The sequence below is a fragment of the Chelonoidis abingdonii genome, chromosome 6 (genome assembly GCF_003597395.2).
Source record: "Chelonoidis abingdonii isolate Lonesome George chromosome 6, CheloAbing_2.0, whole genome shotgun sequence".
NCBI classification, from domain to species: domain Eukaryota; kingdom Metazoa; phylum Chordata; order Testudines; family Testudinidae; genus Chelonoidis; species Chelonoidis abingdonii.
Window position 1 is genome coordinate 134,815,854 of NC_133774.1, and position 25,957 is coordinate 134,841,810.

A 25,957-nucleotide genomic window follows, 5' to 3' on the forward strand; every position below is an offset into this window, starting at 1 on the left:
CGGAGCCCCACTTGTTATACCTTTCCAGCAGGATTGGGAGCCATTAATAACCACTCTCTGAGTACGGTTATCCAGCCAGTTATGCACCCACCTTATAGTAGCCCCATCTGTTAAGCATTTTAGGGAAAATTGTCAAAGCGGCCACCAGCAATAGTTAAGCCACCAAAAAATTTCTTGTGAGAAACCCGTATCTTAGATCTCCTATCTTTGATTGTTTTGGGCCTTCCTAGCTTTAACAAAACTGTCATTTTTGCATTAGGACTTGAATTCATGTTTGTATTATCCTTGTGGTGTTGCAGTGGGAAGTAGTGGTAGGCAGGCAAGGTTTTCATTAGGTAATAAACATTGTCTTTGGGGTGGCAAACTATTTATTTAAAATTGCTCACAAGATGTATAATAATCTTTACATGAATATTGAATTCTTTCTTGAATTTCTTTGTAATCCCAGGAAGCTCTACAAAGGATTATCTCTACTCTGGCAAACAAAAATGAGGAAATCCAGAACTTTATCGACACACTGAATCATACACTAAAAGGTGTTCAGGTACATGTGTTAATATTATATTCACAAATATGATGAAGTTGGGAGGTGGATGTCCAGTTCAGTCAGATTTGAATTATTTATACTCCCTTAAAAAAAATTCTGGGTGTGTAAAGAGGTGCTAATAACTCTTAAAACCAAAAAGGAAAGTTGTTGTGGTGTTTTTTCTGTTTATGGATGATTCTATTGAAAGTATAAATTTAAATTCTGAAACTGGAAAATCTGTTTTTATGAAATGCTGTGACTGGACTCAACTATTAGGGAAGAGTCTAAATTACTTTGAAGCTTCTGCCACCTTGTTTGACGTGGAAGCTGTGGTAGTTGGAGTTGTGTGTAAACTTTTTTCCTAGTTAAATCCAGCTCACATTCTTCTGAAAAGCCAATATTCATCTGACGTGTTGAGATTTCTTTGGTCTGAGCATCAGCACTTGTCTTTTCAGGTTAGCGCTTTTAAATCAGTAAATTGGAGGATGACAGATTGTCAGGGTTGAGTTGATTCTTGTATTATCTACCCCGTCTCTCAGTCTAAAACAAGGATTAATTATTTTCTAATTTCTCTGCTGTCTGATGCTTATACCTCTGTACAGTGCTCTTTGCTTAGCTTTGATATGCATGCGTCTGACGAAGTGGGTATTCATGGACAAAAGCTTATGCTCCAATACTTCTGTTAGTCTGTAAGGTACCACAGGACTCTTTAATGCTTTTTGTAATACTGTAAATCTAAAAGCTAGTTTCTTAAGCAGGGGCAAATAAAACCAATTGCTGCTCATAGAACAAGGTAATTTCTATTTTTTTTTAGTTGTGAACAACTAGTCTTCTGTATATGAGAGCTTGACTCATGAAAATGAGGGGCTTGTATTATTGGATAACTAATGGTCACACATACCTGTGTGCCGTGCAGAATTCTGTATGTAGCTTTGCTGACATAACCAACTGGTCGCCAGTAATACTCTAAATTCTCTAGTCTGCTTGACAGGTTTCAGAGTGGTAGCCCTGTTAGTCTGTATCAGCAAAAACAACAAGGAGTCCTTGTGGCACCTTAGGCTAACAAATTTATTTGGGCATAAGCTTTTGTTGGCTAGAACCCACTCTATCAGATGCATAAAGTGAAAACTACAGTTTGCAAATTAATTCCAGTTCTGCAGCTTCACGTTGGAGTCAGTTTTTGAAGTGGTTGTCTTTTTGTTGTTGAAGAATTGCCATTTTTAGGTCTATTATTGAGTGACCAGAGAGATTGAAGTGTTCTCCAACTGGTTTTTGAATGTTATGATTCCTGATATCTGGAATTAACTTCCAAACTGGATACCATCATATTAGGCCTGAATAAAGACTGGGAGTGGTTGGGTCATTACAAAACCTAAACTTAATCTCCACAATACTAACTTCTCCCTACTGGTACTCATACCTTCTTGTCAACTGTCTGTAAAGGGGCAGTTCTACCACTTCAAAAGTTACTTTTCCTTCCTTGGTATCCTGCTGTTAATTGATTTATCCTATTAGACTGACCTCACACTTGGTAAAACAACCCCCATCCTTTCATGTATCTATACCTGCGCCTGTATTTTTTTCACTTCATGCATCTGATGAAGTGGGTTCTAGCCCACAAAAACTTATGCCCAAGTAAATTTGTTAGTCTCTAAGGTGCCACAAGGACTCCTCATTGTTTTAGTCTTCTTGAGAGGCCCACCATACCAAACTGCATTGTGGCTAGCAAATTTTCATGAGATGGGGGGAGCATGACGACATGCAGAGTGATCACTGCAAATTGTAGTGTGTGTGTGAGCTTTCACTCTGGAAGACTGATCTTCATTACTGTTCTTGCACAACTGAAACACAATTACAATTCTCTCTTAGGCTAATTCTTCTAATGTAATTGCTGAGCTGGATGAGGAATTTGATGGTCTGTATGCTATACTGGATGAGATGAAGGAAAGTATGACCAACAGTATTAAGCAAGAACAAGCTCATAAATCTCAAGAGCTACAGGTAATTACATACATCTGAAAGCTTTTGCAGCGCTAAGGATGTAATTCTTGACAAATTCGCTAGTTTCAGTCTTAACGCAAAATGATTTTTGCAGCATGTATTGATAACAAGTGTGTTTACCCCTAGCTATCTCAAGTACTTACATGGCTTCCATTGCATGAGTTCCTCAAATTTTTACATCTATTTAACTCACAGGGATATTGAGTATAAGGAAGTGCTGTTATCCCCCATTTTACTGATGGAACTGAGGCACAAAGAAACTAAGTGACATGTCCAGGGCCACACAGGCAGATTGTAACAGACCTGAGAATCAAACCCAGGTCTCAAGTCCTAGGCTAGCACCTACTTACTGATCCATACTTTCTCCTCCTTGCTCTTTACACATAAGGAGTTATGCTTTCCACTGGAAAAGTAGAGGTACTTGTTGCTACGCTGTTCCCAATACGTATGTTTTTTCTGAAGTGTTGAATTACTAAATTTGATATAAGAACAGGTATTACAATTTTACACACCATGTAGGAGAATATTTTTGGGAATGTGAAGAAATATGAACAAAATAACTGACTCTCTGAACTGGATATCAACTTTGGATTTTCTCCAATAGTTTGTCACTGATAAGTGTGGTATGTGTGGTTTTTTTTTTTTTTTTGGAAAGGTAAACATTGGCATGTGTTGCAAGGGACTATGAATGTCATCTTTTTAATTGCTGTTCCTCTGGTTAAACACCAATATATTTTTTTTAACATTGGAGTCCTCTTTAAAGTAATTTCAATATGGATGGAATGGCATCCTTATTTTTCTTTATTTTGAAAATGCCTACCTTTCCTCTTCACTTTCCCACTCCGAAAGGCTTCCCTCCCCTTATTCCTTGCTGATGCTTTTTTTACAGTCCTAGAAGGTATGTCTAACCAATGAAATTAGGTCGAATTTATAGAAGTCGTTTTTTCAGAAATCGTTTTTATACAATCAATTGTGTCCCCACAAAAAATGCTGTCAGTTCATTAAGTCGGCGGACTGTCCACAGTACCAAGGCTAGTGTCGACTTCCAGAGCGTTGCACTGTGGGTAGCTTTCCCACAGTCTCCATCATCCATTGGAATTCTGGGTTGAGATCCCAGTGCTTGATGGGGCAAAAACAGTGTCACAGGTGATTCTGGGTACATGTGGTCAGCCCTCTCCTCCCCTCCCCCGCCCCGTGAAAGCAACAGCAGACAATCTTTTCACGCCTTTTTTCCTGAGTTACCTGTGCAGACGCCATACCACGGCAAGCATAGAGCCCACACAGCTGACCATCACCATAAATCTCCTGGGTGCTGGCAGCTACACAGCAGCAGCTCATTGCCTTTTGGCAGCAGACAGTGCGTTACAACTGGTAGCTGTTGTCGTAGTCCTGGGTGTTCTTTTAACTGACCTTGGTTAGGTCAGTCAGGGCACCTGGGCAGACATAGGAATGACCTGGCTGAGTCACTGCCATCTTCTGCCAAGCACCCAGGAGCTTACGATGGCTAGCAATTGAACCGCAGCATCTTCTGCCACCCTAAAGATCTAAAAGATAGATGGAGTGGATCAAAACAAGAAATAGACCCAATTTGTTTTGTATTCATTTGCTTCCTCCCTCTGTGAAATCAACACCCTGCTAAACCCAGGGTTTTGAGTTTGATCCTTGAGGGAGCCATTCTGTGTGACAGTTGTTTGTTTCTCCTTGATGCAAAGCCACCCTCTTTGTGGACTGTAATTCCCTGTAAGCCATGTCATCAGTCACCCCTCCCCCAGAGCAATGTCAGACAATTGTTTCATGCCTCTTTTCAGCCCAGGCGCCATAGCACTGGGATCATGGAGTAGTGACTCTGGGAAGTGTGCAGGTCATATTGGATGGCTTTGCTGCAATTGGATTCCCTAACTGTGGTGAGGCAATAGATGGAACCCATATCCATATTTTGGCACCGGAGCACCAAGCCAGCGAGTATGTAAACCGCAAGGGTCACTTTTCAATGGTGCTGCAAGCACTAGTGGATCACAAAGGATGTTTCACCAACATCAACGTGGGATGGCTGGGAAAGGTACATGGTGCTCACATCTTCAGGAACTCTGGTCTGTTTCAAAAGCTGCAGGAAGGCACTTTCTTCCCAGACCAGAAAATAACTGTTGGGGATGTTGAAATATCTGCTGGGGACCTAGCCTACCCCTCAATGCCATGGCTCATGAAGCCATACACAGGCAGCCTGGACAGTAGGCAGGAGTTGTTCAACTACAGGCTGAGCAAGTGCAGAATGGTGGTAGAATGTGCATTTTACTGACTCGGATAGACCTCAGCAAAATCAATATTCCCATTGTTATTACTGCTTGCTGTGCGCTCCACGATATCTGTGAGAGTAAGGGGGAAACATTTATGGGGATGTTGAGGCAAATCACCTGGCAGCCAGACACCAGGGCGGTTAGAGTACAGGAGGCCGTGATATGCATCAGAGAGGCTTTGAAAACCAGTTTCATGACTGGCCAGGCTACGGTATGAAAGTTCTGTTTGTTTCCCCTTGATGCCCCCCACCCCCAGTTCACTCTACTTCCCTGTAAGCTAGCCACCCTCCTTTCCTCCCTTTGATCACCGTTTGCAGAGGCAATAAAGTGATTGTTGCTTCACATTCATGCATTCTTTATTACTTCATCACATAAATAGGGGGAAAACTGCCAACGTAACCTGGGAGGGTTGAGGGAGGAGGGAAGCACCAAGTGGGGTGGGATGGTGGATGAGGGGAAGAGGAAACAAGGACACTGCACTTTAAAACTTATTGAAAGCCAGCCTTCTGTTGCTTGGGCAACCCTCTGGGGTGGAGTGGCTGGGGGTGTGTGGGGGGGTGGCCCATCGTGTTCTTGGGCATCTGGGTGAGGAGGAAACGGAAGTTGGGGAGGAGGGCAGTTGGTTACACAGGGGCTATAGTGGCGGTCTGTGCTCCTGCTGCTTTTCCTGCAGCTCAATCATACTCTGGAGCGTATGAGTTTGATCTTCCAGCAGCCTGAGCATCGACTCTTGCCTTCCGTCAGCAAGCTGACACCACTTACTCTCTTCACCCCGCCACCTCTCCTTGTGTTCGTATTGTGCTTTCCTGCACTCTGACATTGTCTGCCTCCACGCATTCTGCTGTGCTCTCAGTGTGGGAGGACAGCCGGAGCTCAGAACACTTCATCTCGAGTGCGTTTTTTTTTTTTTTGCCTCCTAATCTTCACCCTCCTCTGTGAAGGAGAAACATTTGTAGCTGGTGGAGGAAAAGGGAGAGGAGTTAAAGACACATTTTAGAGAAAAATGAATACGCTCTCTTTCACGTTAAATCTTGCTGTTCACATTACACAGCACATGTGTTTTCCTTACAAGGTCACATTTTGCCTCTTGTATTGAGGGCCTGCTGGCTTGGTGTGAGAGATCACTCATGCTTCACCCCTTTCCCCACTGTGTGGCTAACAGCGGAGAACATTTCTGTTCAGCCACAGCTGAGCAGAAACAGGCATCTCTGAATGTTCCCTTAATAAAAGCACTCTATTTCAGCAAGGTGACCATGAATGATATCTCTCTCTGAGCATAAGACAGTGAGAGAAAGAATGGATGTTGTTTGAATGCCAGTAAACACCGGGACCATACGCTGCCATGCTTTGTTCTGTAATGATTCCCGACTACGTGCTACCTGTATAATACTTATGGAGATGTCCCTGAAGGATTTCTGCTCCATCCGCATACATATTAACAGACTTTTCCAGTAACTGTACTGGCCGTGAATGCCAGGACAAATTGATCACTAAACATACTTGCTTTTAAACCATGCGTAATATTTACAAAAGTACACTTACCAGAAGTCCCTTCTCTGCCGTCAGGATCCGGGAGCCTGCCTTGGGTGAGTTCAGGGGTTACTAGCTCCAGGGTGAAAATAATATTTTGGTTGTTGGGGGGGGGAAAACAGCTCACAGCAAGGAAGCAGAGAAACCATCTTCAGTCTCTTTATTATCTTCCTCATCCCCCAAACTTGCTTCCGTGTTGTGTGATTCTCCATTGACTGAGTCAAAGCACAGGGTTGAGATAGTGGTGGCTGCACCCCCTAGCCTGGTATGCAGCTCATCATAGAAGCAGCATGTTTGAGGCTCTGATCCAGAGCGGCAGTTTGCCTCTGGTTTTGTGGTAGGCTTACCTTAGCTCCTTAAGTTTCATGCGGCACTGCTGTGTCTCTCTGTTATAGCCTCTGTCCTTCATACCCTTTGGCACTTTTACTAATGTTTTGGCATTTTGTTTACTGGAACAGAGTTCAGCTAGCATGGATTCATCTCCCCATAGGGTGAGCGGATCCTGTATCTCCCATTCAGTCTATGCTGGAGCTCTTTTGCAATCCTGGGACTCCATCATGATCACCTCTGCTGAAGAGATCTGCACTCACCTGCACCTTGCCACGCTATCTAAACAGGAAATGAGATTCAAAAGTTCGTGGGCCTTTTCCTGTCTACCTGGCCAGTGCATCTGAGTTGAGAGCGCTGTCCAGAACCGTCACAATGGAGCATTCCGGGAGAGCTCCCGGAAGCCAATACTGTCAAATTGCATCCACGCTACCCTAAATTTGACCCAGCAAGGCCAATTTCAGTGCTAATCCCCTCGTCAGAGGTGGAGTAAAGAAATAGATTTAAAGAGCCCTTTAAGTTTGGGGAAAAAAGGGCTTCATTGTGTGGACGGGTCCAGGCTTAAATCGAGGTAACGCTGCTAAATTCGACCTAAAATTGTAGTGTAGACCAGGCCCTAGACTATGCTTCTCAGAACAGATTTCCATGGCTTCTTTAGGGGCCTGTTCACTAGTAATAGTCATACTCAAAAGTTTGGCAGCAAAACTTGGGTTAAAGTTTACAAAACAGTTTCCAGAGTACACAGGAAAGGCACGTTTTTCTGGTTTTCTTCTTTAGCACTGCTATGAAGTAATGGGGCTGGAAGACCATTGTGGGTATTAAGATGCAAACGAGCACATCAACCCCTCACTTTTTGTTCCAGAATTCCTGCAAATAGACTCCGACTAAGGCACTTGATCTGCTTTCTTGTCTTTACTCATTATACTCTGTTAGCTCCCTCATAGCACTGCTGGCGTTGGAGCTCTGAGAACAAGCCGAGAGGTTTTGACATGCAGGTTTTTCTTATGTCATTTTCAAGGAAGAACTATACATTTCATACCAAATAGAAGAGCTAGTATTGTCATTCACATTTTTTAGTCTTAAAATACATTGTTAGGCTCTTGACTGGAACTTGGGTAACTAATTACATTTATGCAGTGTTTGAGAACAGAGGGTTTTGAAACTGGACTGGCTGACACTCTTTTAGAAAGAGGCAAGTTCTTTATTGTGCAAACTTTTTAGCTGGCTACTCAAGGCTTTTAAGGTCATAGACTATCATTTACTCACTGTACAGCATGAGCAGATCTATTTGGAGCTTAACTCTGCCAGAGACTTCCTGTGGAACCTTAGGCAAGTCACTTTTCTGTGCGTCAGATTCCTGTCTTAAAAAATGGGGATAATCCTCATTACTTCGCATGGGGGGATGAAATCACTAATGTTTGTAAGATGTTCAGTATTTTAATGGTTGGGGTGGGATAGCTGTGGGAGCAAACACCAGAATTCCTATCAGGTATACAAGCTATTTAATCAGACCAGTGCTTTATTTACACATGTATCATGTCTGATAGTGGTCAGTACCAGTTGCCTTAAAGGAAGGTGCAAGAAATCCCTAACAGTGGACTGTCATTGCTTAGATCATGATCTGAAGCAGTTATAATCATACCATATAGAAACGTAAATTAAGGATCTTAATTTCATGACTTAACAGAGGGCTTGACATTCTAAAAGCTTGTCTGTCAGTGTTGTACAATTGAACCAACAACTGTTACCTGAAACCTATGTATTGTATGACGGCACTACCGCTTCTTGAAATTAGAAGGAAAAAGAGGGCCCGTGGTATGTTACTGGTGACTGAATGCTTGCGGGTTTTGTCAGCTTGTCTTTCAGGGTAGGTTATTCTAGCTACCAGCCCTGTAAATGTTTATTTGCTTAGTCTTCAAATTTGATCACCTTCAATGTCTCATGATTTGAGGAGTCCCACGATAACTTCTTTGGAGGGGGATGAAGAGGAGTTGGGATTCAGAATAGAACTGCACTTTATGAATCGCAAAATGTCTACTAAAGCAGATAAAGGATAGTATTGACTCTTCTGGATGTACCTTAATTAATCAAATTTTTAGTCAAGACCGCATGCTGGACTCCCTGTTGGCTAACAATGCACTATATAGGTCAACTGTACAAAAGTACAGCTGAAATAATGAAGCTTAGTCTAGGGCAGCAATTCTCAAACTTTAGCAACTGTAGGACCCCCATTTGATCTAAAAATTTTTAGACCCCCAGGCCCGGTCTGTGCTCTTCCTCCCTTCCTCCCAGTGCCTCCTGCATGCCACTGAGCAGCTGTTACCTAGTGTGCAGGAGGCACTGGGAGGAAGGGGGGGAGTTGAGTTGATCAGCAGGGTCCGGGGACCTCCTGGACTACCCTCGCAGACCCCCGGGGATCCGCAGACCCCAGTTTGAGAAACGCTGGTCTAGGGTATATTAACTGGATGTGACTCTTTGTTGGCATTGAGGAAGCAATATCCTCTAATTTTACTGTCACCAGGGAGTGTTTGTGCTGTATCTACACAGGCAGCCTTCCTGATACTGTCTGGATTGGAAAGCTACCTATTCCAGCCTTTAAATGGGAAGAACTTGTAAGTTGTACAGTCATGGTTGTATGATTGGTAGATTTATTACGAATAAAACTGCTGATGTTGGTATGCGAGTGATTTAATTTAACTTTTCTAAAGTTGATGCCATCTCAAGAATATTGAACTCCTCTATAGGCCCAGGCTTAAAACTGGAACTGCAAGGCTGGAAGAAACACTGCTTATTTGTAGGGCAATCTATCCTACTTACACTTGTTTTCAACTGGCATGTCTCCTTCCTTTCCCAAATACTGATGCATCCATCTGGAATACTAATACTAGTGTCTGGTTGCTGTGTCTTGGCAAACTGTTTAGAGATGCCCTTAGCTAGACACTGCTATTGTTGAGATGTCTGCTTCTATGGCAGTATTATGCAATGTTGTGCGTTGTATGTCAAAGCTGATATATCCAACAGTCACGTGTGGGTCAGTGGCAGAAGCTGACTGCCTGGAAGGAGGTTTGCATTAATATAGCATGTTTCAGAAATTGCAGAAAATTGGTAAACTTTGAGGTCTCAAACAATCTTTCTGCTGCTAAAGACAGTTACTTAGTTTTACCTAAACAGTTTAGGATCTATTAAACAAAAAACCTCTAGATGGATTCAACCTCTCACAGCACATCGATCTGCAAGTTCTGTACTGTGCAAATTTTTTGGTTTGCTACTGGAAGCTATTCAGGGAAGAGACTTACATTTATTTTCTGTACAGTGTCACCGGATCTATTGGGCACTTGCATTGCTGTATCCCTAGATCTCCAAGGTGAGTAAGCAGCACTTTACAGAGAGAGAAATTGATGCAGATTAAATGACCTCCACTGCAACAAGTTGATGGCAAAGCTGGGACAAAATCGACATCTCCTGTGCCATACTCTTTGGCCTGCAGTTAAGATGTTGTACACAATACCCCTTCAAATGTAATTTAGTATCTCAATAACACTGAACTAATATTAAAACTGGAAAGCATGGTTCAAGCCATACTCAAAGCTTTTTAACCATATCTGCAACATACGCTTTAATTTATTTGGTGCACACTCTGTAAAATGCTTACAATTTTTAGTATGGTGAAAGCAGTAGGCTGCAGTGTATACATCCATCGGCCTTACGGGTGCCATCTAACAAATTATTTGCTCCTTAGTTTCATAGGGCATAGTTTGCATCCTTAAATTTTAGCCCTAGAAACTTGTTTAGCTAAGATGATGTGTCCTGCCAAGAAGGATGCCAAAGCCTTCAGGTTTCAGAGCTGATACTCACTAACATTTATAGTGCAGCTGGGGTGAATGTCAAAATACTGCACTTACTCGGCCTATAACTGACAATGGGCATCTGTGACAAGCAGTGGGATAGAAGCACAGGCAGGACTGAATCTCCATTTGTGTGTGGGCCTTTGGTTGACACTTGTAAAATACAAAATGTTCCAGGATATGTATGTTGGGGTACAGTTCTAAACAGCAGCTTAATTTTTATTTGCAGCAAAATGTGGAGATCTAAGTATCCGATTGTGAGGCCTGGAAGCAAGGGGGGTAGGCTTGACTGTGCGGTGCTGCTGACTGGAGAGAGCAGCCTGAGGCAGAAGCCTCCAGCTGCCATGATATTCCAGGCAGGACTGAATCTTCATTAGACAAAACTTGAAGAGAATGACCTGAAGTCATTCCCATTTTTGCCCAGGCACCCCTGGCCGACCTAACTGAGGCCAGCCAGGAGCACACGGCATGACATTGACAGATACCAGTCCTACTGTACTGTCTGCCGTCAGCAAGGGAAGGGGATGCTGCTGTGTAGTGCTGCAGCACCTCGTCTGACAGCAGTATCCAGTAGACATACGGTGACATTTCAAAAGGCGAGAAACTATTTTTTTCCCTCTGCTTTCACGGGAGGTGGGGCTGATGACATACCCTGAACCACCCGCTACAATGTTTTTGACCCTTCAGGCTTTGGGAACTCAGCTAAGAATTCAAATGGCTTTCGGAAAGTGCGGGAACTGTGGTATAGCTATAGTTGTCAGTCGCTCCTCCCTCTGAGCATCCATTTGATTCTTTGGCTTTCTAGTATGCTTGTCTCACTCCTTAGGTTTCACGCAGCACTGTGTTGAGTCCCTGTTGTGACCTCTGTCCATCATAGCCTTGGAGATTTTTTCAAATGTTTTGGCATTTCGTGTTTTGGAACAGAGTTCTGATAGAACAGATTCATCTCCCCATACTGAATCTGACTTCTGTATCTCCCGTACAGTCCATGCTGGAGCCCTTTTTTTTTTTTTGATTCTGGGACTGCATGGTCACCTGTGCTGATCAGCTCTCCACGCTAGGCAAACAGGAAATGAAATTCAAATTTCATTCAATTCAATTCAAAAGACAGGGGCTTTTCCTGTCTATCGGGCCAGTGCATCCAAGTTCAGATCACTGTCTAGAGCAGTCACAATGGTGCACTGTGGGATAGGTCCCGGAGGTCAATACCATCGAATTGCAGCCACACTAACCCTAATTTGAAATGGCAATACCGATTTCAGCGCTACTCCCCTCGTCGTGGAGGCGTACAGATATCGATATTAAGAGCCCTTTATATTGAAATAAAGGGCTTCCTTGTGTGGAGGAGTGCAGGCTTAATTCAGTTTAATGCTGCTAAATTTGAGATAAACTTGTAATGTTGACCAGGCCAATGAGCCTTAGTTGAGCCTTCCCGTGCTGAGCTGATCTCGGTATCTGTGTGAAGCTGCAGCTGGATGTGTGTATGCTGGTGGAAGAGCTTGGCAACTTATTACAGCACCACAGTGTGAAAGGGAGCCCAGGCTGGTGGGTCAGGTGGGCTCAGTGGTACCCCAGTTTCAAGTGGCATTCCAGAGGGAGCCAGTTTACCAACTCTTAAAATTCGAATATATGAAACTATCTTCTGTTTTTCTGACCCTAGAATCAACTTAGCCAATGTAGTAATGCCTTGGAGAATTCTGAAGAACTTCTAGAATTTGCTGCACGGTCACTGGACATAAAGGACCCTGAGGAGTTCTCAAAGGTAGAAAATTAAACTGATGTGAATAAGGAAAATGCAGTTCTATTTTCTTAACTTGAATGGGATTTCATCATAAATTTGACATTGCAAACTGCTTAGAGTAATGGTGGTAGGTGAAGAGGAGAGGAATCTGGAAAAGTAGCTAGTGCCTCTGGAGCCACAGTGCCAAGTTGGCTGTTACAAGGATGAAAAATGAAGTGTTATATTTTTTCATTCTAAGCTACTCTAGTATTGCTTTTTGCTGCCTCCTGATTTTAATGGGATGTAACCATGACAGACACAGCCATTTGACTTAACTGCTTTTTAAAATCTTACATTAGCATCTGTAAGCTCCTCAGGGCAGTTTTTACTGTATGCTTTGCAGGCCTTCGTGTGTGTGTGTGGGGTGGGGGTGGGGGATTAAATCTCCAGAACAATGAGTCCAGACATGGTTTGAGTGATTCGGTGGAGCTAATATGAACAATATATGTACATTACCATTAACAAACTTACAATTGAGTGGGGGAAATGCACCAAGGGAAAGGTAGAGGAGTGGAAATGCAATATAACTGGTAAAATGCTGGCAATCCAGTTACTGCAGCTACAGATCTATTACCAGGATATCCCATGTTTTGATTTTTTGTCAGTGTCATGTACCGTATTTGTTTTTGTACTAACAATGCAGTGAGCCACGTCAAATCCAAAACCCAATTACTTGTGTTTTCTGCAGTTTTAATTTTCATTTGGTAACAAGGATACTGGAAAGGTTCTAGTAAGTAGGACAAACTTTCTCTTAAAGTGACACTGAGTTCTTGCTTTCCCCTTTGGAAACCTGTTTGATTAATTTTCCCTGAAGGACTGACAACTTAAAGCTAAATATCTATCTAGTACTTAAATTTAGGGAGCCTAATACATGGTGGTTTGACTTGTCATTTCTTGACATATTAAAACTGCGTGTCCAATCTTAAACAGTTCTTCAGAAATATTGTACCCAAAACTATATTATAACTAGAGTTAACTGGAAAGCACACAGACTTTACTAAAGGAAATCTTATTCATCTTACACTAACTGTAATGACCGTTTCTTTTGGCATTTAGATCACACAGTCTGTAGGGTTAAAGATACTAAGAGCAAGTGTAGTCAGCTGTAATTTAGTATTTGTAACTTGCACTGTGTTAGCCTGGGCTGTAGTCTCAACTTCAGCTCTCTTTGAGCACAGATTTGCATGGGCCATAGGGCTCTGTTCTGGTCTACATGCTGCCACAGCTATGACAGTGGATTTTTGACTTCATTGAGTTTAATACCTGGGAGGTAAGACTGTCCCTGCCTTTTGGAGTACTCATGTTTAATATTTCTTAACTGCAGAAAAAATGAAGACCTTCTTACATTTAATTGCAGTATGCAAGAGCTAATATCTTGGAATTGCTAAAAAACTCATCTTTTATTCAAACTAAACCCTTAGTTTAAAAAAACAACCCACTAATGAAATCCCCTGGGAAGTAGGGCTGATTTGTAATCTTATATTATCTTCACAATGTTCTTTCATATATGCAAAAGCACTTGGCTGCATCTGTTGTGGACACCCTGGTGCATGCCTTAGCTTATTTTTGGGTTAAAACTGCAGTACTATAACTAGACTTGAGATAAATCCACTTTTTAGGATGTCAGAAGTATCGTGCCTCAGATTTCACTGTGGATACCAATCTTAAGCAACCATCCAAGAGGCTGAGAAACTGCTTGCTTAATGGGAGCATGTTTCTAAAAGAAAATTACACTCGAATGTGGCAATATCAGCCGAAAAATACAGTAAAAATTACATGCACTAGATTAGTACATATCTCCATTGTAGGACTGTGCAGTGTTGGTACTTGGCTGAATATTAATGGTGAAGCACTGCAGATCTCTACATGCCATAGTAACAGTATACTCTCTTTGCAGAACTCATTCTTTTAGCTGTGGAATATTGATCAGTAAGTCAACTGATTCTGTGTACATAAAGTCACTACCTATGATGCATCTCTAAAATGGGGAGACTTGCTCTAAGTGTTAATTATGAAATGGGAGCAGTAGAGTTGACTGACAAATATTCCAGCCATTGCAATTTTATGACATTTATACACGGCACAACTTTTAAAACTTATTTCCATATGTCCGCAAAGTAAAAACTTGAGGGGAAGGTATTGGATATTTATACCTACTTGTGAACCATAGTAATGGTCTAAGTTCTCTATAGAACTTCTTTTAAATGTTTCCATGGTCCGGTCTCAGCTGAAAATGGTCAATGACTCCATGTACAGCAGTATGAAGCAGGGCTGGTACTGACTGACTCTTCTTGACTGGACAGCGAGCACAAAAGCCTTTTTTTCTTGCAAATTTCTATTTAACTTTTAGACACAAACTACATTTGATCAGTTTAAATGCATCAAGTCTAAATTTAAATGTCCCTTATGGCCACACTGGTGAATTGATGCAAGTCACTATTTTGTCATGTTATCAGCTCATGCTTCTTGCTAGATAGAGCCAAATACACTGTTTTTGTATGGCTAGTCAGTTAATGAGTCATTCAGCTTTCAATAACATGTAAAATCCCTTAGTACAGGGAATCATTTGTTTTCAGAGTTAATTTGAGAACAGCTATCTCAATGTGCGGGAGAGATGTTGAATCCTATTCATGTCTACTGCATTTAAACTATGATTGAGGATGGATTTTTTTTTTAATTTTTTTTTGTCACATGTGATAGTGAATTGGGCTTCTGTGATTTTTTTGAGAATCTGAAAAACTTGATCTAAATTGCTTACTGTGAAATTGGCATGGAAAAACCATGAACAGCGTTAAAAGCTACATTCATGGTAGTCAAAAGAAGAAAATTGGATCAACTGCAAATATCTCCTAGCATAGTCTGTTGAGCCAGCTCATTAGATCAGCAATTCTCATTTCTAAAATGAGATGTTCATCTTCCTTCTCAGTACAGAAACTACACTGATTTCATCTTTCAGGTGTTTGTTTTGGAAGGGTAATTGCATGATTGAGAGCTACATGTTTGCTTCATGAGAGAAATGACAGGATGGATTCTGGGGCTTCCCTGGAACATCTTTAAATCCTGGTTCTAGGAGAAGTAGATCTTAGTTTCAAGAAGTTGTCCCCTCCACCACCTTTTTAAAAGTTGAATCTTTCTTTTTAAAGGCGTAGCTACTAGGAATTGTAAACGAGAGCTGCTACATAAGACCCTACTAGGGTTGCCGAAGTAAGATCTCCTCCCTTGATTATGATACCAAATTGGTGAAGAATGTCAGTGATCCAGCTCTATTTTTAGTATACTTTACACAATGGATATTTAGCAAATAAGGGCATTTAGAGTGAAATTCACCTCTGCTCAGTGGGTCCTCTGCAGGCACTCTAAACTGAATTTAGAATTTCAGCCTTACTGCTTTTTGTAGGTTAAAATAGTCCAACTATGTATAGCATATTGATTTGTAATTGTACTAGATGAATGTCAACATAAGATCCCCATAATGAAACCCTTGTGTGATATTGTAGTATCATTTCTTTATTACTGGACTTGTTAAACCAATAATGTCTCTAAAGTATTTCTAAGCAGATGTAGTAAAAAAACCAAAACAAACCAGACTTGACTGGTGTTAGTTACTGTGTAGCTTAAATTTCCAGACATGCACAGTGTTTAGGTTTCCAACTGTGACATATGAAAATTTAAAAGTATTCTCCAATGGAAGGAGATAAAACCCTTTCTATTAGTATTTATAAAATACTCTTATGTCTAAAGAAACATCCTAAGCTTTCTGGTGGTGTTCCTTCAGTTTTTTATTTTGAGGATTAACTATCTGAGTTGGAGGCAACCTCAAACCAACTAGAAACTCTAGCTGAAAGATATTGGGTGGATGAATCCACCCAGCTCATCACTGTTAACTTGTCCAATAACCTTTTTATTCTTAAATGTGACCAGGCCTCCCTGTTTTAAAATGGTAAACTTAAGACTTTGATACCTGTAAATCAGCCATATTGATTCTGGGTATACTACAATAATAGCAGGAAGTTGAGTACTCGTGCAAGTCCATATATTGAAGCTTCTGAGGAATACATGGGGAAAATCTACAGTAGAGTAGGATTGATGAAACAGTACAATAACTTTCAAAAGGAATTTTTCCTTTCCTCTGATACCTCTTCCACAAAAGTTAGGCCCCTAACAGTGTATGGTATGGATAAATGCCATTGGTGACAAAACAAGTACTTTGCACTATTGATTGAAAAGAGCAGAAGCTAAGTAAATGCTGCTGTCTTTACTTTTTTTCTTTTAAATTTGGAATTATGGATGCAGGAAGAAATGTAAAGTGATTAAACTGGATATCTGATCTTGCACTAGAAAAGAAACCCAGTAATTTGGAGTTGGTTTGGTGTGGCTTTTCAAGTTGATTACTCTGACCTGACTTATTACAGCATTTCTAACCATTATGCATTAACACAAGCTTGTGGAAAGAAAAATCTTATCAAAATAAGTGGTGAAATATTGTTCAGTGTTTGAATCTGAGCTGCACAGCTGTGGGATTCATAATCTAACTCTTCTTGCATGTTACTGCAGTTGAGACTTGCATGGAAGCACTAATTACCTTCTCTCTCTTCTCCCTGATATGCACCAAGGCTGCCAGACAGATCAAAGATAGGTACGGTACAAAACTTCTTGCTTTTTAATTGTTAATATCTTTTCACTGAACTCAAAAGTCCAGTCTTAAAGGGGCACAGTCAACTTCTTTCTGATACACTTGTAAGTAATATCAGTATCACAATTGAAAGATTATTTGATGGCATTCCATATAGTCTGTTTCCTACTCTCCCCTGTCTAGCTGGTTAACCTCTTCTTCCTTTTGTGAGTCTTTCTTTCACACAGCAACAGAGGGAGAGAAATAGGTAACAACCCAGAAAGTGTGGTGAGAAAACCACATGGATAGACAAGTGGGTGTAAAATTTGAAAAGTTTTTTTTACATCTATTTTTATCAAGTTGACAGTTTCCCTTTAAATTCCTAAATATAGGGTCCTGCAGGCTTAATGCTCTGTTTTGAATGTGAGGGGATGCCTTGCAGATAATCTTTTTTTAGCTAAGTTATTCTAATGTTTACGAAGAATGAATGTCTTTCTGGTGGTATCACCAATGCTGATGCTAGTGGGTTCACTGCCTGAGTTGGTGATCTTTTGCCAAGAAGGTTTCTCTTTGAATGTGAAGAGTCTTCAACATACTTAAATCAACTTTTTAGAGTGAAAAACTTCTAATCTGCCAAGTATTTTATACTGAAACAATGTTAAGGTAAGCACATCTTTCTTCTGGACCAGGACAGTCTGTTCAAAATGTCCCCAACAAATTCAGGCAATCTCAGTGGGTCTCCATAGAGAATAGAAGCACTTTTAGACACAAGCTGTATACAGCATGTGGAAGACCAGCCCTTCCAAGAGTTTCCAGGATGTTGCTTCCACTGACCCAGAAGATTGGCTGTTGAGTCAAACATTTTCATGAGAACTAACAAGTCAATTGCCAAAGAAAAAAAGCTAGTTTCATGCTGGAATTCCAGTCCAAGGTAAACTGGGTTGATTGCTATGGGAAACTAAGCTTTCTATCCCAGCCCAAGCAGAAGCAGAGAACCCTTAATAGAAAGAAATTTAGAATGGTGCTGGCAGAAGTTTTGTTTAATGTGCTTCAGCTCTTTGAAAAGTAGCATGTCTCCTGTTATCCCTTCCAAGCTCATGAAGCTACTCTAGCAGCTTTCAGCCAGTTTCAACAATGAATCCCTATACAGCTGGCTGCGTTGGCCAGACATGCAGAAGTTTCACAACTAGGTTGTAGTTACGGGGAGTTTCTGTTTGGACAATTTGTAACTAACAGAACCTTGAATTGTCAATAATGTCAACCTAGCTGTTGCACTTTTGGGGCTTAGTCTATTGTCTGAGCAGTGATAGTTGTGGAGCTTCTCGTGATGCATGCTGGTGATGGGGAAAGCTCAAGTATTTTTGACTTAGTTGTGAGCTATAGGGCTACTGGTATTGGATGTTGAGCTGCTTGTCAAAGTCAATCCTGTTTAGACTCCTGGAACTCTTGGGTACTGCCACTTTGAACTAGTAGTTTTTAGAATTGCCAGCAAACTGTAAAATTCTCTGCAGGAAATGCTAGGGTGTTTTTTTTTGAAGCTTTTGAAGATGCGACAGTCAGGTAGAAAACTTAGAAAGAATAGAGGTCTAAAAATGGATAAGGTGAAGAAGTAAAAAGACTCAGAACCTGGATAACTGAGGCCACTTCACCATCTGGTCAAGACAAGACAGTTTAAGTACTCCAGGAGCAGGTGTCTAATCCCTTTCATTCAAAGATTGAGAAGTCCCTGTCAGATTCTGTGATCTAACTATTTCACAGCCATCACAATCATGAATAATTTCTTGGAGTCTAAAACTGATGGCTTGGAATTTTAAAATTCCGTCTTTAGTTCTCTTGTCCTCAATGTTTTATAATAACATGAATTCCTAAAGTATCAAATTGAAACTCTTTATTCTCAGATTTTTGTCCACTGTTTAGGAAGGTTGGCATAAAATTTAAAGTTATGAAAAATCACCAATCTGTTTAACTAGGTGTCTGAGGTTATTGGGGAGTGGGTCAGAGTTGGAACTGATCTTGTAATGGCTCAAAGTTTTTAGTAACCTTTTGAAATTGAATATCTTCCAATTTCGATTCCTACTCTTATCTATTTTGGGAAATTAAATGGCCACAGTGCATCTGCTCTTTTCAGTATCAACTACATTGTCCTTTTCCCCCTGGCAACCTGTCATCCTCTGCACTGTTTGCTTTCTCTGTCAAGTCTCTAAGATCTGTTACTACTTAATCTTCCCTCACTGTCTATACTGCTAAAACCCTTTTTTGTGTTTCATTCACTCACTATTGTAATTGTAGTTTCAGTAAGACTATCTCTTTTCATGGGGTGGGTATGGGGGATGTGTCCTTCCTGTTCCTTCACAAAAACACTTAAGAATCCTGTTGCCAGCCAGTTCTCAGATGTCACAGATCCCTGGATGTGAATTAGACAAAAAAGCATTTTTACCAAACTTTTGATTTCTGAAAGAGCGTGTCATTAATTGCTACTTTTCAGAACTTGATTTTTCTTAAATGTTTCATGATTTTTTTGAAAAGGATAGGATAGATTGAAAGTTTGATTTCAGAGCATTTGACAAATGGATAGCACTCCACGATAATGCTGTACAACTTTATTATAAGGTGCTGAAGACCTAGGTGGAGGACACATACTCCCCTTTTCCTACTTCCTCCCACTTACGTAGAATGGGGGATATTATCATACCAATATCAGTCTCTGCTGTTTCTAGAGCTAAGAAGTCAGATCTGAGAGTGAACATGAAAGCTGTTAACTAGTCTATGCTCTGGTCTCTACCATGATACTAGTTCTATATATTTTGTATAGAAGTAACCTCTCCTCATCCCCTAAATAAGATGAGTAGGATGGTGCTAATAAAGCATGCCTGTTTGATTCAGCAGAAGACAGATTTTGTTTGAGTAGTGTCCAGTATTTTCAAAATGGGAATCTGCATTTTAAAGAGACAACTGGAATCTTCTTCAATGGAAGATTTAAGGTGCTTTATAGTGAAATCTTCAATGGTCTTCTGTAATTGAGGAACAGGTTGTGTTCTACAGTGTTGGTAGCTAAAGCATTTCAAATAATGAACAAATAAGTTGATACTTTAAATGTTGTTGGGTTTAATACTTTCTGAAGTCTGAGAATCAGACTAAGGCCTTAATTCTTCAATGCCTTGTCTTTCATTTGGTCATGCTTCAAGTCACCTGGGCCTAGAATACTCAAGGAACTGACTGAGGAGTCTGAGACATTAGTGATTTTTTTTTCTTCCAAAAAGTCATGGAAGATGAGAGACATTCCAGAGGACTGGAAAAGGGGCAAGTATAGTGCTCATCTATAGAAAAGAAATAAGGACATCCCAGAGGATTACAGTCAGCTTAACTTTTGTACCCAGGAAGATAATGGAGCAAATAATTAAGCAATCACTTTGCAGATACCTATTGGATAAGAAGATAAGTAACATCAGTATGGATTTGTCAAGAACAAATCATGTCAAACCTACCTAATAGCTTTCTTTGACAGGATAACCAGCCTTGTGGATGGGTGGGGAAGTGATAGATGTGGTATGTCTTGACTTTAGTAAGGCTTTTGATAGCGTCTCCCATGATCTTTGCATAAACAAACTAGGGAAATACAACCTAGATTAAATTACTATAAGTTGGGTGCATAACTGGCTGGAAACCATTCCCAGAGAGTAGTTATCAGTGGTTAGCAGTCAAGCTGGAAGGGCATACAAATATGGTCCCACAGGGATCAGTTCTGGGGCCAGTCCTGTTCAGTATCTTCATCAGTGATTTAGATAATGGCATAGAGAGTATACTCTGGAGTGCTCTGGAGATAAGGATTAAAATTCAAAATCTGGACAAATTGGAGAAATGATCTGAAGTAAATAGGATGAAATTCAATAAGGACAAATGTGAAGTACTCTATGTAGGAAGGAACAATCAGTTGCACACATACAAAATAGGAAATGACTGCCTACGAAGGAGTATTGCAGAAGAGGATTTGGGAGTTGTAATGGATCACAAACTAAATGAGTCAACAGTGTAACATTGTTGCAAAAACTGGAAAACATCATATTGGGATGTATTGGCAGGAGCATTTTAAGCAAGACATGAGAAGTAATTCTTCCCCTCTGTGCTGATTAGGCCTCAACTGGAGTATTGTGTACAGTTTTGGGCACCACATTTCAAGATGTGGACAAATTGGAGACAGTCCAGAGAAGAGCAACAAAAATGATTAAAGGTCTAGAAAATATTACCTATGAAGAAAGATTTGGGGAGGGGAGAGAATTAGGCTTAAGCTTTCAAGTCCATAAAAGGAGGGGAGAGAGATTGTTAACATCTGAAGATAAGACAAGAAGCAATGAGCTCAAATTGTAGCAAAGGTAGTTTTTCCTGCAACGTCCAACCTAAACCTTCTGTCAGGGTAGTTAAGCACTGGAATAAATTGCCTAGGGAGGTTGTGGAATCTCTATCGTTGGAGATTAAGAGCAGGTTAGACAGACAAACCATGGATGGTTTAGATAATACTTAGTCTTGCAATGAGTTCAGGGGACCAGACAAGATAACCTCCTGAGGTCCCTTCCAGTCCTATGATTGTAGGCTTGTGCAAAGTGGCTGTAAAATGGTACCAAATCAGAATTTTTCGCTTTCAGTGGCTTGTGTTACTCTGTCCGCACAGGTCTAAATGAATACCCCCAAAGCATGGGAGAATCAGGCCTGAAGTCTTTTTTTAATAACTTCTATGTTGTCTAACATGGACTCAGTGTCGCAGATCAGGTGAGAGGGAAGCACTTGCAACCGACACCAGATCTTTTGAGAGATTCTCACGGCAGTGAAACACTTCTTGTAACTTTAAACTTCAGAAAACTGATTAACACCACTATTTTAAAATGTGGGAGCTGATTTTTCATATATAAGGGAAGAACAGCGCACTCAAACCTGTAGCAACTTCTGAAGTGAATTATTATAAAGAATCGCATGGTTTTGACACCTCCAGAAGTTAACTTCCTGATGTATAGAATTTCCAAAATACAAACCACATATTCCTAATAAGCCTTTCTTTCCTGTAGGGTCACAATGGCTTCAGCATTCCGCATTTCTTTGAAACCAAAGGTCAGTGATAACATGACTCATTTGATGGTGGACTTCTCTCAGGAAAGGCAGATGCTCCAGGCTTTAAAGTTTTTGCCAGGTAAAATTAAGTCCTATAGTGAATTGAATGTTTATACTATAAGAGATCTGGGATAAACAATAGTTTAATTCATGCATTTTAATATGTGGATTTTTTCAGTTAACTTAAGCAGTTTCTTCAATATTTACTAAAGCTTTGTATATCTTGAGAAATATCAATCTAAATCATCTATTTCATAAAGATGGTAGCACACATATAGACCTCCTATACAATAGTAGGGCCAGTCAGCAAAGGTGGGAATGTAACTTATTCTTTGCTCTGTACTTGTTCCTTTGCCATCATAGGTAATTGCCTAAGATCATACATGCACTGGCAAGGTATCAAGTATTTAACACATTCACAAGCTGAGTCTTGTTTGACACGTTACTACTTCATTCAGTTCCCAAGGTGCCAGGGATATAAGTGCAGAGGCAAGAGTGTTTGTTTGAGTTCCTTTGACTTCCTTTCAAAATATGATCTAATCTTTGAATTTCCTGGATTAGATGTTAGCTTCTCAAAGGCAACAGTCCACTAAACTTTAAATTGCTGATACTTAGTCTGAGCTCCAACTGAAGGAAGCCTTTCCTTTGGTGTGGGAATTAATAACCTCAGCACTGTTTCCAGAGCTATTAAGCCTCCTACTGGCAGTCATGGTCACTTTCACTGTATGATGTGGAGGTAATCTTGGTCCTGTGCTTAGTGTTTGTCTCAAATCACTATCATGATGCTTAATTGGCAACTCATGATGAGTTGTGCTGAAATTACCATTCAGTCCTTAGACTCTGGATGAAAATGGCAACTCAGTTATCCTCTTACCCTTTCTAGATAAGGGAGAAAGCTTGAAATGTTGCTTGTATACTGTACTTGTTATGTGAGGTGACAAATGGAGGACTTGAGTGACCAGTGTTGTCAGTGAAAACATTTGCAGATACTAAAGCCCCCCCAAAATTACATTCCTTAAACTGGAAAAATTTTCGGTTAACCCATGTTATGCAGCCAGTTTCAACATAATTTTGGTTAGCTACATACTTGCTCATACAAGATAATTCTGCACTTAGCCTTAAGTTGATTTTTTTTCCATACTTAAATGCCATCGCTGGATTTTTTTTTTTTTTCTTTCTAGTGGATAACTTGTATATCTAGTGGATAGCTTGTAACTGTTTGGTACAGAGCTCTGTCGCTACGTATAGCAGCACAGATTCTTGCAGGCAAAACTTACTGGGGGGTATTTCAGACAGTTTGAAATCCCAAACTTCGTGAGGCAGTGATATGTAGGCATTTATATAATGCACATCACAATGGTACTGGAGTACCTTACAACTTCTAAAAGTAAACACATGAAAGAATCTCATCTTTCTATCTGGCCAAGAATAATGGCTGGTAGGTGCCTCAAAAATTGCTGGCATGGCCTCTGAATGATAGATGTCTTAGTATTTCTCTCAAACTCTTAACCTGTTGCTGGCTGACTTCTATCATCTTTTCTCCAAATACTACTATATTTCTCTTTAAACCAGTTAGAATTGTTTTTGTGATTCTCTAAGGGACTGGCTACACTGGAGAGTTGCAGTGCTGGTGGTGGGTTTACAGCGCTGCAACTTACTGTGTCCACACTTGCAAGGCACAGCCAGTGCTGCAACTCCCTGGCTGCAGCGCTGGCTGTACACCTGGTCTGCTTGAGGTGTAATGATTGCAGTGCTGGTGATGCAGTGCTGCTGGTCAAGTGTGGCCACCAAAAGCGCTTTTATTGGCCTCCAGGGTATTAGGAGGTATCCCAGAATACCTTTTCAGCCAGTCTACTCATCAGTTTGCACTCTTCTGCCCTGGGCTCAGGTGACCTGCCCTTTAAATGCTCCAGGAATTTTAAAAATCCCCTTCCTGTTGGCTCAGCCAGGTGTGGAGTGCAATCAATCAATCAGTAACTATGCCTCCACATGCCAAACGAGCCCCAGCATGGAGCACTGGCGAGTTGCTGGACCTCATCAGTGTTTTTAGTGAGGAAGCTGTGCAGTCACAGCTGCGCTCCAGCCGTAGGAATTATGATACCTATGGGCAGATATCAAAGTCCATGCTGGAAAGGAGCCATGAGCGGGATGCGGTGCAGTACAGGGTTAAAGTAAAGGAGCTGCGGAGTGCCTATTGCAATACCACAGGGGTGCGGGGGGAGGTTATTTCACACCCCCAGGAAGCCTGCAGAAGTCCTGAGCCAGTCTGGGGTTAATCGGGGGGCAGGTGAGAAATGGAGGAGTCAGGGCATGGCCATGAGGAGGAGCCAAGCGGAGGACAGTTTTTTTAATGTTGGCTCCCCCTACACTTAAAACCTGGCTATACCACTGTGTTGTTGAGTGCACAAAATACTCATTCAGCTCAAGTTCTCATAACATGAAGGCAGGTAGCATTAAGCCACAGAGTGCACATTATAACTTGCCAAGAGGGAAGATATTGGAGCCCCGTCCACTTTGTTTATAGCCTCCAGCAGAAACAGAAAGTCGTTTCAGTCTACATACCTATCCCACGCGCCAGCCTCCCCAACATGTATGTTTGAAGAGTTTACTGAACATTTTTGAAATAGGACAACTTAAGTGTAAATGGCTTTTCATTCTCACAAGGGTTATTTTGAACACAACACAGCGACAAGCGGTGCTCAGGTGCTGCCCCCACGACCTGCCGTTTTTACAAGGAGCTGGATAGAATACTTGGGGGTGACCCCACTGCAAATCCGAGGACCACGATGGACAGTTCAGAGCCGGGAAAGGTGGTGGGGGAGGGTGTGGAGGAACCAGAGACTGAGGGTACTGGGGTGGTGGAAGATACCCCAGAGTCCCAGGAGGCATGCAGTCGGGAGTTCTTCTCAAGCCAGGAGGAAGCTAGCCAGTCGCAGCAGCTGGAATTTGTTGGTGAAGAAGAAGCAGAGGAGCGTGTTCCCGGTAAGCAGCTTTTATTTTCAGGATGGAAATGTTTCGGGGGAGGAGGCGGGGTTATGGCTGCATGCATGCCTAGATGTGGAATAGCCCATTGATGTGGTCTATCACGTCTCAGTAATCGGCGTCTGTAATCTCTTCAAAAGTTTCTGCCAGAGCGTGCAATGCGCTTGCGCAAATTTATGGGGAGAGCCACTGTGGTCCTTGTCCCAGTCAGGCTAACGCATCCGCGCCACTGTGCCACGAGGGGTGGGGGGACCATTGCTGCACACAGGCAAGCTGCATAGGGACCAGGGCGGAATCGCATTGCCATAGAAGACCCTCCCCGCTCTTTCCAGGTAACCCGCAGCAGCGAGATATCTTGCAGGATTAACTCCTGTGTAAAATGTAGGGATAGTGTTCAGTGCAGTTCCCCCCACGCTGCTCTCTGCCTTTCCCAATGCACAGAAACCCCAGTGCAGCCCTGACCCAAGCAGTTCCCCTTCCCAGGTGAGCCGCGGCAGTGAGAGCACTCATTTCCCATTACTCACCATGTCTTTGCTGCTGTGGCCTCTCTGTGCTGTGCTTGCTATGTGTACAGTATGCTACAATGAGACTAAACTGCTTCACTGTGATTATACACAATGCAGCCTCTGTAATACATGTTTCCATTTTTGTTTTTTTAATGACAGTGTCATTGACTAGTACTAGTAACATACCGGCCCTATCACAGACTGATGAAAAGCTACAAAACCTGAGGAGGAAACCAAGAAAAAGCAAAGAAGATTTGGTGAAAGCAGTTATGAATCAGTCTGCCAGAGAGAGCAAGAGGCTTCAGGACTGGAGAGAAAAGATTCAGCAGTGGAGGGAAACACAAAGCAGGAGAAAATGCTTTTCTTAGCCAATTCCTATGCAGCTGATAAGCCTCCTGGCATGCCAAACGGACTGTATGCAGTCACTGGTAGCCATGCAGGCAGAGCACTACCA

General features: G+C 41.5%; 1 protein-coding gene across 4 annotated transcripts in view; it reads left to right on the plus strand.

The window, feature by feature from the left end:
- The window catches only part of FSD1L (fibronectin type III and SPRY domain containing 1 like), a 73,684-nt gene that overhangs the window by 4,782 nt on the left and 42,945 nt on the right, over positions 1-25,957 (plus strand). For 3 of the 4 annotated variants that reach the window (XM_032765835.2, XM_032765837.2, XM_032765838.2), the window contains exons 2-6: positions 449-544; positions 2,396-2,527; positions 12,184-12,285; positions 16,917-16,939; positions 21,973-22,094. In XM_032765835.2, the coding sequence (XP_032621726.1) occupies positions 449-544; positions 2,396-2,527; positions 12,184-12,285; positions 16,917-16,939; positions 21,973-22,094 (475 nt within the window). The remainder of the gene's footprint in view (positions 1-448; positions 545-2,395; positions 2,528-12,183; positions 12,286-16,916; positions 16,940-21,972; positions 22,095-25,957) is intronic. The other variant, XM_032765839.2, reaches the window with a different exon arrangement.